General features: G+C 40.6%; 1 protein-coding gene across 1 annotated transcript; it reads right to left on the reverse strand.

The window, feature by feature from the left end:
- Positions 1-10,927: 10,927 nt before the first annotated feature.
- dnajb9a (DnaJ heat shock protein family (Hsp40) member B9a) lies at positions 10,928-14,915 on the reverse strand. Its single transcript, XM_053426568.1, has 3 exons — positions 14,750-14,915; positions 13,941-14,171; positions 10,928-13,386 (listed from the first exon to the last, which is right to left on the reverse strand). The coding sequence occupies exons 2-3, from the start codon at positions 14,155-14,157 to the stop codon at positions 12,953-12,955; spliced, it is 651 nt and encodes a 216-aa protein (XP_053282543.1). The 5' UTR covers positions 14,158-14,171; positions 14,750-14,915; the 3' UTR covers positions 10,928-12,952.
- Between the last annotated feature and the right edge of the window lie 554 nt (positions 14,916-15,469).

Here is a 15,469-nt window from a genome sequence, read left to right on the forward strand (position 1 = left end):
TCTTGAATGCTGTCCATGCTTGATCATATGAAATCAAGTGCAGCTTTGATTCTGGGTGCTTCTTCGACTCTGGAGCACAGCACCAGACACATTTAGTTTTGTCATGGATCGGCCCTAGGCTTGATCGCAGCCGTTTGGAAGCTGAAGCCATATGTGGGGAACAAACATCAGACACAGACGAAGACTGACATTGGCTTTCTTTAAACTCTTCTTTTCTCTGTCTTTTGTTGGCTTGTTCTAGTTTTTTGGCGTTGGAAAAGGTCAGTATACATGTGTTATGAACACATTGTCCAATCGGACCTTTATCCCAATCAACAGTTCTGTAAACATCTCCAAATTTGTCTAGACCCTTCCATAACAGGGCCTTTTTTTTTAGATTTTTCCACCTGTCCATTGAGGTAATTGAATCAGTGTCTTTATCGCAAAGCCTGCCACACTGAAGGACACATGGACTGCCTGGCATGTTTGCAATTGTCAATTGTCAATTCACTTTGCTGTTTCGCATACACTGGAAAGACTGGAAATAAGTGTTTGTTAATAATGTGTGAGTTATTATATATGGAGCCAGAACAGTCTCAAAAGGATTAAATGCACACAGAAATGAATACATGCGCAAAAAAGATCCACAAATACATTTTCAATGCACACACAAATATGTTTCATTCCATATATAAGTAAAAAAAATTCACATGTAAAATATAAGATTCATAAACATATTTCCGATGCACACACAAATAGAAAAAAAATTCACAAATATATGCATGTAAAAGTATTTGCAATCTTCATCAAATACATATTTGGAGCTTGTTACATTCATATATAAACTGTTGGACCTGCATTTACAAAGTGCTTTTAATTTGTAAACCTCGCTGCATTTGTGTGTGACTTTTGAGACTTTTGAGACTCCCCTGACGCGACTCTGTTTCACGAATGCATTTTTTCTAAGAGGGGATCGTCTGTAGCCAATCAGATGTCTCACTCCTGTACAGCCAATCACGTGAGTGCCATTACACGACGTCATTAAAACGCCCGCAGGCAGCCTGGAGGTTTTTAGCCCGCCAGCCAATAGACATAGAATTAGTAGACGCTGATCCCCGGCTCCTCACACACAGTGAACGATGACAACAGAAAAGGGCTGTTGATGACGCGACAGTTTTGCTGAAATAAAGTGACACCCAGCGGGTCAAAATGCTTATGTTATCGTGTCTTAACGCAGCGGTTCCCCGGTCTTGTTTCCAAACTGCGTTGCTAATTCAACAGCTGCAACAGCTTGAAGCTACACGGAGGCAGCTAGCTTCCCCCCCAGCTCCCACACACAATCAGCACGGACACCCGATACTAACTACTAGAGATGAGCCGGATACTCGGCTGAAATGAGTATCCGGTACGGATAAAGCACTTTTGCCGAGCACGAGTATTATACGAGTAATAAGAGTCATTATCTGTGCTCGGACTGAATGAAAATCCTCACACAGCGTCACAGCGCTCCTCCCCTTCATACACCGCTCTGCTCACTCACGCACAGAACAGCTCTCTGTCTCTCAGTCACTCAGGTTCGCGGGTCTTTTCCGTTAACGTTTAGGGTTTCTTCAGCTTGAAGTTTGTTTTTATTTCAGTTTGTACTTACTTATTAACCAGTAGAGTTCTGTTAAACGTGTGTTCGTTCAGACGTGGTGCTGGTAGAAAGCGACTCGCGTTGCGTCTCTGCCTGTCGGAGAATTTTTTTTTTTTACTTCACGCATTGAGTGTCTGGCTTCTCTCTCTGGCTTCTCTCTCTAGTGTCTCTCTCTCTCTCTCTCTCTCTCTCTCTCTCGCGTCTCTCTCTCGCGTCTCTCTCGCGTCTCTCGCGTCTCTCTCTCTCTCTCTCGCGTCTCTCGCGTCTCTCTCTCTCTCGTTGGATTTTTTTTTTTTTTAAACCGTCAGTAGGCTCTAACCAGTTTTATTATACTTCACGCACTGAGTGTCTGACACGTTGTAGGTAGTAGTGGTATAACAAATATTACAAATTAAGCTACACACACACACACACACACACTCCCCCTCTCTCTCTCTCTCTCTCTCTCTCACGATCAGTGATACAGAATAATGAGTGATACAGAGAGTATTTCAGCTGACACTGAACCGCCAGTCAGAGTTTGCTTAACCTTGCAGGACAGTGAGGGTGGCAGTAGCACCCACCTTTCCCCCACTGAGACCAATATTGCATCTGGTGATGGAGGTCCTCCTCCACCAAAGACCAAGAGGACTTCTGCAGTATGGGACTCTTTCACTGTGTCTGAAAATGATCCCTCCAAAGCCATTTGCAAGCTTTGCAAGTCCAAGCTAAGCAGAGGTAGAGATGTAAAACATTACAACACAACATCTCTACATAGCCATCTGCTATATGCCCATCACATTAGAAAGCCCTCTGTATCAGCCACCTCCTTCTCCTCTCCTCTTCCTTCTCGGGTCACTGGTGTTCAGCTGGGTGCTACTAAGGGCTCACATTCATCTTCCTCTTCACCAATACTCACTGCATTTGCAGCAAAGCAGCCATTCTCAGCAAACCATCCCCGGTCAAAATAAATTACAGAGATGATTGGTAAAATGATCTGCACTGATCTTGAACCTTTCTCTGTGGTGGAGAGGAGAGGCTTCAAGACACTTGTTGGCTTTTTAGAGCCCATGTATAAGATCCCATCGAGGCACTATTTCAGTCGAACTGTAGTGCCTGAGCTGTATGGGGCAATGAGAGGGGAGTTGGTCCAGTCAATTAAGGCAGCTGAAGGAGGTGTCATCAACCTCACTACAGATCTCTGGACCAGCAATCACAACGCACATGCATATCTCTGTCTAACTGGGCACTGGTGTGAACGTGTAGGGGAAGCTTCAGTACAAAGGAAAGCAGGGCTGCTAAATGTTGGTGTGTTGGACATTGAGCACACATCAAACAACATTCTGTGCTGCCTTAAGGAAAAGATGAGAGAGTGGGAAGAGTCTGTTGGTCAATCTGTCACAATACGGTTTGTTGTTTCAGATAATGCAGCCAACATGGTGAAAGCTTTGACTGAATATGGGCACATCCGTTGCATGTCCCATACGCTTCACTTGGTGGTGATCAAAGCACTGGAGAAGGACAGGGTTGTGACATCCCTTCTCTCCAAAGCCAGGATCATATCTGGCCATGTTCATCGCTCAAGCAAAGCCAGCAACAGACTACATGAGCTGCAAACACAGTTGAATCTCCCCCAGCACACGCTCATAACAGATATAAAAACAAGGTGGAACTATACGTTCTACATGCTCCAGCGGCTGCTGGAACAGCGCAGGGCTGTGCAGATTATGACACAGGAGTCTAACATGGGTAGAGCTCCAACAATCATCTATCCAAATGAGTGGAGGTTAGCATCAGACATGCTCACTGTTCTTTGTCCTTTTGAGGAGGTCACAAGGGCACTCTCAAAACACAGCGCCTCCATCTCTGAGGTCACCCCCCTCCTGCATGGCCTCTGCTCCATCATCAGGTCACTGCATGTGGGAGGTCTTGCAGCTGGTGAGGAATTTGAGGATGAATCTGATCAGTTCATGGCTGGTGATGATAATCAGGATGCCACAGTGGGGCTGGGCCAAGATGTTGCGGCTGAGTCCAGGGAAAAGTTAGGCACAGCAGCAAGGAGACTGGCAGCCAATCTGAGCAAAGAACTAGAATGGCGTTTCCAACCAATTTTTGCAAACTCCACATTTCTGCTCGCCACTCTCCTTGACCCCAGATATAAAGCCAGCTGTTTTCCAGACAATATTGATGTGGAGGCACTGAAGAGGACATTACTCCACAGGATGGAGCTCTGTAACCCTGTGGCTACACCTGCAAGAAACACAGAAGAGACACCTGACACCAGCAGCACTTCAGTATTGTCTTTCCTGCAGAAAAAGAAATCGGCTATTCCAATGAGGACACATTTACCATCAGGTGATGTGGAGGCCTACCTGGCAGATGGGGACATCAGCCTTACCGATGACCCAGTGAAATACTGGTCAGGCAAGCTTCAATGCTGGCCCAATCTTACACGCTTTGCACTGCAGCATCTCAGTTGTCCACCTACAAGTGTCCAGTCTGAGCGTGTTTTTAGCACAGCTGGAAATGTGGTCAGTCCACAGCGTGCAAACTTAGACCCTAGCCATGTGGAACAACTGGTCTTCATTAAAGTCAATGCAGATCTGAAAAACAGCATCGGACTATTTGATCCGTAGAACACAGTCTCCCCGCCCCCCTCTCTCTCTCTCTGTCTCTCTCTTACTCACTCATACACACACATAAACATACACACACACACACACACACACACACACACACACACACACACACACACCTGGTGTGGAAATAAATTTAAAAAAAAATAAAAATACAAAAATCATAAAAAAATGTCAAAGTTAAAAAAGAAGGTTATGTTGATTATGAAAATACTTGTTATTACATTTCACTTCATAATTGCAACAGCATGTGTTGTATTCATTGTTGCAAAACTTGTTCTGTAAATAGTTCTCTAATCAGCAATAAATATAAAAATTTTTGATCAACCCATATCAATTGCATGCTTAAAATAACATACTGGTTAAAGCCCCGCCCGTTTCAAGACAACCCGGCCTACTTCCGGGTTAAATCCCGCCCACTTCCTGGTTAAATCACACCCACTTCCGGGTTAGGCCCCGCCCACACCGAGTACGGATACGGATACAGATAATTCATATGGTTAACAGATACAGATACAGATACAGATAATGCTGTACTCGCTCATCCCTACTACCAAGTGTTTGCTTCTAACCTGACGGTGTTTGAGAAACAGTGTCATGAGAGCCTTGGGATTAAGTCAGCGGGTTTTGGCGCTGTTCCCACCGCAGTTAGCATGGTGGCTAGCCCGCTATCCCCGTTATCAAAGTTCGTTATAACCGTATGTGACCGTACACACATGAAGTGCTCTAACCAGCCACAGTCAGCCGGACAACGCCGCTGATTAGTGTGACAAGTGTGTTGAGCCAGCGACGTTGTCCGGCTGATTGTGTGTGGAAGCTGGGGGGGAAGCTAGCTGCCTCCGTGTAGCTTCAACCTGTTGCAGCTGTTGAAATAGCAACGCATCAACTCACGTGATTGGCTGTACAGGAGTGAGACATCTGATTGGCTACAGACGATCCCCTCTTAGAAAAAATGCATTCGTGAAACAGAGTCGCGTCAGGGGAGTCTCAAAAGTCTCAAAAGTCTCACACACAAATGCAGCGAGGTTTACAAATTAAAAGCACTTTGTAAATGCAGGTCCAACAGTTTATATATGAATGTAACAAGCTCCAAATATGTATTTGATGAAGATTGCAAATACTTTTACATGCATATATTTGTGAATTTTTTTTCTATTTGTGTGTGCATCGGAAATATGTTTATGAATCTTATATTTTACATGTGAATTTTTTTTACTTATATATGGAATGAAACACATTTGTGTGTGCATTGAAAATGTATTTGTGGATCTTTTTTGCGCATGTATTCATTTCTGTGTGCATTTAATCCTTTTGAGACTGTTCTGGCTCCATACTTATATGATTGAAGGTTTTGGGTGTAAAAGAACCTTCGCGAAGCTAACCAAACCCTATCTGTGACCACCCGCAATGAAATTACATTAAAAGAGGATCTCGTGTAATCTGTGTATAAATCTTGGATTTCCGGGTCAAAATGATGTCAGAATCACAATCCTTATGGTCAATTTACCACAAAAAGGGTCTTCATGCATTATTCTAGGTGCTATGGTTAAAAAGTTAATTTGTGTATCAAAAATTTCGTAATCGCTCTACCAGATGGTGGCTATCTTGGATTTCGGGGTCAAGATGATGTTTAAATGGCAAAATGATGTCAGAATCACAATCTTTATGGTCAATGTACCACAAAAAGTGTCCTCATACATTATTCTATGTGCTCTGGTTAAAAAGTTAATTCGTGTATCAAAAATTTCGTTGTCGCTCTACCAGATGGTGGCAATCTTGGATTTCGGGGTCAAGATGATGTCTAAATGGCAAAATTATGTCAGAATCACAATCCTTATGGTCAATGTACCACAAAAAGTGTATTCATACATTATTCTAGGTGCTCTGGTAAAACAGTTACTTTTACAAGATAGTGCGGCTGCCATTTTGGATTTGGCCCTCTAGCGAAAAATGCCGACATTTTTGCGAGGGACATGGGGGCAATTTTTTTTATAAATGGTGTATAGATGTCAAATCAGTCGTCAAAACATATTTGCCAGAGAATGGTCACGGAATTGAGGTTCCTGACCCTACTAATTGTAGTGTTTTGTTCAGCCATTCAGCGTCCTGACTGGGTAGCCAGAAGAAAACCTTTAAAACTCAGGGAGGTTAATAATATCAGAAGTCCCAGTTTGTCTGTGGCTGTTCCGGGTTCCTTATCTAGATACCTATATAACATTAAAATGTTTTCAACTTTCACTACTTAATTTCCCAAATTTCAAGAAGAATCACAATAACATTTAGCATTACATATCTTTTCAGTGCTAACATGTAGGGTGGGCAGGTTTCAAGAAGGATGGAGATCTCACCACTAGCAGAGCTAGCATGAGCTAAGAGCATAAAGTAACATGTAGAGTTATTTAGCTTGTTTTGCTTATGTACCCTTTTAAAATGTTTAAGGGAAACATGTTTCATACAGTAACAGACTAATCAATTAAAGTGAACCTCTGATGAAAACGATTGTAATCAGTAATAATACCTTTTTTATAGTTAAATGTTTAATATTTTTTAAAACAATGTTTAATCAATTCTTTCTTTCTTAAAAGTAACAGTTTAAGTTTAACATTTGTGACTGTGTTGAAACTATTATGCCTGTTGAAGAGTAGTGGGTTTGTGTTTCACCATGAAGTGCTCAGCACTGCAGTACTGCAGTATGTGAAGCTAGATGGAGGAACTGAACCGAGCTGTGTAGGACTCGAGCTGACGCAACCATAGAGCAATGTAGCATCCTGTTTGCAACGTGACAGGACACTGAATATGTATGATAGAAACAGCAGTTGCCTGATTTTAACCATGTAAGTTCATGGTCCAAGACTAACTATTTCTGTTGGTAGTGTGTCATTGAATTCTGATGAGTTAGCAAGCTTTGGAGTTCGAGAGAATATAAATAAGATGTGAGAAGGGTGTTGGTCGGTTCTTCAACGGCTCCTTTCTACAAGACAGTACGAAGACACCTCCTCAGCCTACAAGCAAAAGAATGGAGAAAACTGACCACTCTCGACATAGAGAAAAAGTATCTACCAAAGAAATCTTAAACTTGGAAAACATGCACAGAGAAGAAGAAACCTTTAAAATCGAGAAATAGTTAACTGGTTGCAAATTGCAATTGGACTCTGAAGAAACACTTCTTCCGACCTACCATCGGGGGAGACTTTGAGGCACAAGACTTGGTCATGAGAGTTGACCTGGGAAAGCAATTGAAGTTCCCAGAAGCTGTTGCCACAACAGCGTTAAAACCAGTCATGGGGCTGATCTCGGAAGCCTCCAAGAAGGTGATCCTCTTTGAACTCAGTGTTCCCTGGGAGGGCCGTATCGAGGAGGCGAACGAGAGGAAGAGGAAAAGTATGGTGAGGTAGTCAAAGAATGCTGAAGCAACAGGTGGAGCTGGGTGTGAGCCCATTGGGGTGGGATGCAGAGGGTTTGCAGGCCTCTGCAGGGCCTACAACATGCTGGGCATCACAAGAGCCAGTAGGCAAAGGACAATCAAGGTGGCCACCGAGGCAGCGGAAGTTGCATCAAGGTGGCCGTGGATCAGGAGAGGATAGCCAAGGATGTGGTAGCACTACCCCGACACAAGCCTGGGCTTGATCAACCCTGGTTGTGTCGCCTGGGTGAGGATGTCTGAGTGTTGAAAGACCTGAAACACCTAATGAACCAAGGTAACATCCCTGATGATGTGTCCAGGTGCATCACAGGCTGATGTATTTCCCAAGTCACTATCATCCTATTAAAAAATCCTTTCTTTTAGGTTTTCATAGTGTTTGTAAATCTGGGCTTAAAGTGAAGGTTCCAGTGAAAAGGGTCTAAGGCAGGATATATACAAGATGTAGTGGTCCACTCAACATTGTTATGTACAAAACAGACATAACTTGGCAGTCTATAGTAGAAAAGCAACAAGACCAATCCCTAAAGGCCTTATACAGCATTCTAAGGACCACGTCATCAATCAATCAATCAATCATTCAATAACATTTTATTTGTATAGCCTATATTCACAAATGACAATTTGTGTTATATGGCAAGGAGTGGCATCCTCTGTCCTTAACCCTCAACAATAGTAAGGAAAAACAAAAAAAAATGTTGGTCTCTTTGATTGGTGCTCTCACACCAACATTGTTTTTACAAACCTGAATTTGGCAACACACTCATTATTGACACACACCCATCTACAAACCAATCCAAATATTAGTTAACGTAGCCCGTATAAGTGATGAGGACACGAGTAAACATTGAGCTACAGAGAAGTGATCAATCAATAGGACATTGAAGGGACCAGAAACATAATTTTCCTTTTTTATACTATTAAAGAAAACCCTGATTTCTGACAGGATGTTCAATGGACACATAGCCAATGAAACTTACAGGTAATTTTAGATTATATGACAGCGCCTTTGGGTATACCAATATATAATTTAGAAATAAATTCAGGTCCTCTCACAGCAGTAAGAATACAGTCTCCGAAGATCCATTAAACATCAATAAAGCAGCAAGTTATTTTCCCTGTAATAAAAAGGAAATCAACAAAAGCAAAAATTTAAAATATGTAATGTGTACGTTCCCATTATCCTGTGTTCAGAGTTGAGGTGTTAATGTCCTTGTATGTCACAGATGGAGCAGACCTGAGGCAATTCATCACTATGTCATATCAATACAGAGCAGCGTCACCATGATTGAAGATGACTCACTACTGTTTACAGGGGTCGAGGATCTTTATGTAAAAGTACTCAGGACACAATAGATGGCAGTTGGGTAAAATACTCCATTTTATTATCTCTATTATTAGAATATTAATAGTTTCTTAACTTGGAATGCGGCCACTTTATTTCTCGGATATACAGCAGGAGCAACACTCTCATCACTTCTAGGTGGTCGTTCATTTCTTGTTATACACACACTTTTAGCGCTTTTTCCCCACAATACCCAGGTGCACTACGTCACACACTACAAACTTTCCTTAAAGGGGCAGGCCATACCTTTAACACAAGACAACAGCTCTCGGTTTCATATAAAAATGGCAATTGAAAGCAGAGACGCAGACTCAGCGACTACATCCGATGCAACTTATTATTATCTGAGGGACTTTAAAACACTGTCTGAAAAATATACCGTCAGTAAAGGCAAGGGGTAGTGATAGATAAGGTTTTCTTTATAAAACAGGTAAAGTCTTTCATTCTCACTTTCCACCTTAAAACTATGAAATGAACTGAACTATGAACTAGTTCAGAATTTAAATGGTGAACTATGAACGTGAACTATTCATGTTTACTTGTATGAACTGAACTTTGAACTAGCTCATGAGAGGTGTGAACTTGCACAACACTGCCAGCGGGCCAGCTCTAATAGTATACAGATGTTATCATGCGGGCCAAAGATAATTAATTCACGGGCCGGATGTGGCCCGCTGGCCAGGAGTTTGACACTTGTGCTTTAGAGGCATGACAAGCAGAGGATGACATTTTAATTGAATTGCACATTTGATTTTGCACCGTAATGTGGAGAAAAGTGCTGCAACACGGCGGCTAACGGCGGCTAGCTGCTAACTCTGCAACCGCTTCACAGCAAAGTGAAGTCGTTTGAGCATAATATGAAAATGTAACACCATGTAAACAGAAAAACCATCCATCGCTGGACACTGGTCTCCCTTCTAGAGTGTGAAGTTGGTTTATTCCGTAGACATTTAATTTGCAGTTTAAAGGAACAAAAGAAAAGTAAAAATGTGGAATATGGCCAAAATGGCCACTAAATGCAAAATAGTTTTTCAAATTGTACCTAGACTTTTTTGTTTCACTGGTCATGATACACCTGTGTATCGATTTTTGTGTAGATCGGTTAATGTGAACACGTTCCGGGGGTCTCGGGGGGCCCCGTTGAGCCCATTGAAAATTCCTCCAGAATACGTAAATTTTCACCAATTTCAAATTTTCTACAAATTTTGGTAAGAATTTGAGCATGTTAAAGCCTTCAAAAAGCCAATTAATTTGCCTGAATTATAATCCTTACAATTTCAATAGGGCCTCACTGCCCGTCAGTGCCTGTCAGTTCTCAGGCCCTATATACATTAGATCTCGGTTTTGTTATAATGTATGTGAATTTGTAAACAATGACATTTTCCCAGGATCAGAATGATATTAACCAGATGGTCATCTTTGCAATTTTCCATGACAAGTCCATAAATAGGGGACAAGGTTTCATGCTGGAACAGCTTGGTGGGCAATAAAATACAAAATAAAATAAGATTATAAGTAATCAAGCTTTAACAATATGGCAAATATAAAAATAAACAAATGACAGATGGAGATGGTGCCACTAACTTGATTATATTATAATATATATTTAAAGATATATGTCCAGCTGTTTGTGTCTGTTGTTATGACAACTCAGAACATATTTGGTGAAATTTGAGGAAGAATTGCACCCTAGTGTTTCTATACTGTTTCACATTGATCAAAAGCAGAACTCTGTCTCTACAGTTCCTTCATTAGCTTGACAGAGAGGCCTGTCCTCTGTGTGCAGCAAGCTCTGCTTATATCTGCTCTGTGGTCATTCTTTGTACAATGTCAGTGTCTTTCTCAGGTTGGTATCAATGACGGATTCCCTTGCTCCATAATATGAACAAGCACAACATTCTCATTCTTTGGTTACAAAAGACAGGAAGGAATCTCAATTTGTTCTCCACATTTTATTTCTAGAAACACATTCTTTGAAAAACAAACATAAAACTGGAAATGTAAAGTGCTATTGGACATTTTACAACAACGATATGAATATAAGAAATAAATATTTCACAGCACAATGTCAAAGGAGCATGTTCCGTGACTGAGGTAACACAAGTGATGGGAAATGTGAATGTATTGAGTGTTTCATCATGTGCAGAGCATCAATTCATTTTGGCACATATACTGTTTATAAGTATTTCTTCAGCTTTGCACTGCAGCGTTCTTAACACTTGATCTTAATCTAAACATACATATTTTACACTGCAAAATACCAAATGCAATTAAAATGGACAGCTGTATTCAACACTGCACAGTCTTAAACTTTTTTTGAAAATACAAAATCTGCTGATTAATGAGTCCCAAAACCCCAGGTGCATACTCTGCTTTACAGTTTAAGTGGCTCAATACCTACATTTTAAGAGTTGTGGTTCAGTTTCATGACATTTTTAAAGTAAAGAGCAGGTTAAGTTAAATGTAGAAATTAAACCTGTGACTTTACTGTACTAAAAAGGTGGCCTTGGTAAAGATATCCCTCGACACTCAGCCGTACACAAAATAAAGTATCAAGCCGACTTGTAGCGGTTAATTTGGCAAGCAGCATTTTGATGTCCAACATGTATGAATAGTTATAAGACAACAGAGCTCAGCAGGGGCCACATTATATGTTGTTGTTCTATCAAACAACAACTAAACCCTCATAATGTGACAGAGAAGTACTTTGAAAAAATAATGACAACATATGGAGACGGAGGATTTATAGTGGCAAATAAATCAATAAAACAGGAGCTTGAGGTGTGGACATTTTCCACACCTCAAGACGTCTGTTTTACAAACGTTTTGTGATGTTTTGTTCCTCCATCACCCATCAAAAGGTTTTTTGTTTTTACAAGATGTGCATAATATTTCCGTTATTCAACAGATGGAATTTAGCAATTAATGCAGGTTAACAAGAATTAGTATCCATGCAGAATTTGAATGAAATTTGCTAATTTTCTCAGATTAGTGTTATTCTCTCTGATTATATTTGAATTTACAGCTTTTGTGGTTCTTTACTATCAGCTTGGGTTATATTGAAAATTATAGACAACACTTCTCTAGAATAATCCAACACATTGGTCTGAAACATTACATTCAAGTTGATTTTAAAACTCGCTAAAAAAAATTCGCCAAAATACAACATTTGAAGCTTCACACTTTGAATTGAATTGCAGGTCTGTCTGGGCCATATCCACTGAATTCTCCGACATTTCTGTATACACGTAACTTCTCTTCCCTAATTATATCTTACGATTTGGGGATATTTATAATTCTTTATAATTATACAATAATACATGGTGTTCAAAAGTTAGACTGGCCCTCTTGAGTAATGTGTTCCAACAAGATGTAGACCAAATCCTAAAACACAGACTGAACACAGCAACATGTGCAGGGTCCCAGGTTGTTGTTGACATTGCTCCCCATTTCACAACCATAAGCAAAACTCTGCTAGAAGCTATTGTCTCTGCCATCAGCTGTGATTTGAGACTAACAATAGCAGAACCCACACAAAAGAAACCAAAAACTCTACAAAAACTGATTGGTGGGTGAGCTACGTGAGAACAACACACATGTTTGTGCACCTGGACTGTTTTATGTATTAAAACAGTAAAATAAACAATGTTTTGAAGTTCAACTATCAAAAGAAGATACTTGAAGTAGAGGTTACTTCAACAAGAACTGAAAAAGTACCACAATCATTTCAAAGTTCAGGGGCACACAGGAAATAGCCTAACGCCAAAGGAAGCTTATTTAAATTTGGACCAAAGCGTGTTAAACTGGTTAGTCAGTGCTTTTCATTCATTCTGTGCCGGATCGTCAGCTCAAACGTCACAGTACCTGAACCAAGTGGCTTTCAGTGACCTAATCAATGCAACAGTATTGCATTCCTGTAAGGCAATTTTAGGTCATGTATCACTTTACTTTGTTGCTCAAGGTGCAGTGCAGTCTGTGTACGTGGTCACCATGTTTCCTCTGCGTTGCGTCACTGTTCTGCAGTGTTGTTTTGATGCACCATGAAACCGGTTTTCAGACTGCTTGTTGTGTCTGTCAAAAGTAAACATTCTCTCTATGTCTTCAAACATGTCATCAAAGATACCTCCTGCTCCAAAGCCTCCTTGAGAGTGTCTCTTGTGTCTGCTGTGGGACTCCTTGTGGGACCTGGAGTGCTCATCAAAGTGTCGTCGGTGACGGGCGTGTCTGTTCTGGCTGTATATGTCAGAGTCTTTGAATATGTCATCAAAGCTGAAAGGCTGGTGGGCTCCTTCTCTGTGTCTGCGTCGAGTCTCCCCGGTGAAGTAGGCAGAGGTGTCGCCAAATGGGTTATAGTCTCTTCTTCTGGTTTCATCTGATAAAGTTTCATAAGCTGCACGTGAGAAAGGAAGAAAATATTTAGTCAAGGAAAGACACATTTAGCACTGTATCTGAAGGTTTGCCTACAATGACAACTGGGTTGAAGGAAGCCCAAACGTAAACATACAAATCTGAATATAAAATGAAACAGATAAATCAATATTTGAATCTGCATGGTGGAAAATATATGTTAGAACCAGTTGACTTGTGTACAAACTCTCATAATGTGTACTTGCTGCTGCTGTTGGTCATTAGTGTTTCCAATGTGCTGCATATACTCTTTCTTTATAATCTGTTGTTCTGTACAATCCGGACCATTCATCACTATAGTTTAAGTACTTTTGTACCATTTTAAATAATTTGTTCATTTTGACTGTTCTTGTTGTTATCCTCTCACAGTTGTCTATTTCTATGAAAGTACACTGAGTACAATGCAAAACTCGAATACATTTTTTTTTTGTACATGTACATATACTTGGCCAACAAAGCAGATATTCTGATACTGATAAGGGTAAACCATTAATCTTTACATGCCCCCCCCCAAAAAAAAGAACAAACCAACTGTACCTTCAGCAATCTCCCTAAATGTAACTTCCGCGTCCGGGCGCTTGTTCTTATCGGGGTGATATTTCATTGCAAGCCTGTGGAAGGCCTTTTTTATCTGTCTCTCAGTGGCGTCTTTGGGGACTCCCAGTATATCATAGTAGTCCTTCTTGGCAAGTATGATCTCTGTTATCATGAGGATGCACACGGCCAATGTTATAGCAGACTGTGAAGCTGCCATGGGTCTGATGTCACCTGGAAAATGAGAACGAGAGAAAAGTTTTAATCTGTCAGAGAGTACATTTTAAATGCATGCAACAAAGCTTATGAGTGTTAATTAGCTGGAGAGCAACAATGCACCTTAGTCTTTGGCTGCCTTAGCGATACAATACTGTAGATGTTTAATTCAGCTTTTGAATTGGCAGTTTAACATGTTTTGATACTCTGAATACAGTCTTGGACATCTTACCTATACATAGACACCAAGGTCATGCAAATGGAGCTAACAGATGTGGAGCTTTTCTTGATTTATTTTGAGTCCAACCGCCCTCCCAGACCTAACAATCTATCCAATAAACTTTCATAAACCAATACATAATTATATACATTTAATAATAAAACACTTTTTGTTTATAATAACGAACAAACAGTGTGGCATCTAAGGCAGCTGCCTCCAAACAATAACAAAGGCATTTTGAGGAATTTGAGCTTGCCGTTACTGGGTTCCCCAGATCTCCTGTAAGTCGATGCTAACGTTATGCTCTGTCATGACATCATCTCTGACGGTGGCTAACAGCTGGAGCTCAAACATGCTCCTTCCTTCTACCACCTACCTGTGTCAGGTTTGACAGGAGAGCTGGTTGTGTTGCACTCACAATGTCTATGAGCGGTTCAACCGGAGTTAAACATGACGCTGTGAACTTCTGCTGCTCATCGTGAGATGCTAGTTAGCAGCAGCAGCATCGTTTTCCATGTCTTCTTCTTCGATCTCCTCCTTGTATCAGGGCAAGCAATGTATGTTGATGTATTTCTGCCCTCTGTCGGTCAACACAGGTAATACTTATCGTCCTCCGAGTGTTACAGTTCTATAACTGCAAAAAAATAAATACGATCTAATACTACAGTCAACAAAATGAAGGTTGTAGCTGTTTCTTCGTGAGCGTTGCCCTGAGGATTGTGATTGATTAAATTGGATGTCTCCATTTTCTCAGAGGTTTAGATAAGATGCCAGTCTCTCATTCAAATACAGATATTTCTTTTAACACGTTTTTGAATATAAGTTATCAAAAAAAGACCCAACTCTCTTAATAGCTGGAGGTTTCAAGCAGGTCATCAAAACTACCTTAGTTCTGTAAAAACAAGAGACGTTATAAATAATATATGTTTTACGTAATAAGCCCTCGTCCTCTGTGAAACGGATGATACTTATTTTTGTTTCACTCTGGTTTTGTTTGTCTTTAAATAAAGTATATGGTTTGTTGTTATATAACCATGTAGCTCTGCTTTACATTAATAAGTAGTTTTTTATAATTATTCTATTAATATTCAAACAG

The sequence above is a fragment of the Pleuronectes platessa genome, chromosome 7 (genome assembly GCF_947347685.1).
Source record: "Pleuronectes platessa chromosome 7, fPlePla1.1, whole genome shotgun sequence".
NCBI classification, from domain to species: Eukaryota; Metazoa; Chordata; class Actinopteri; order Pleuronectiformes; family Pleuronectidae; genus Pleuronectes; species Pleuronectes platessa.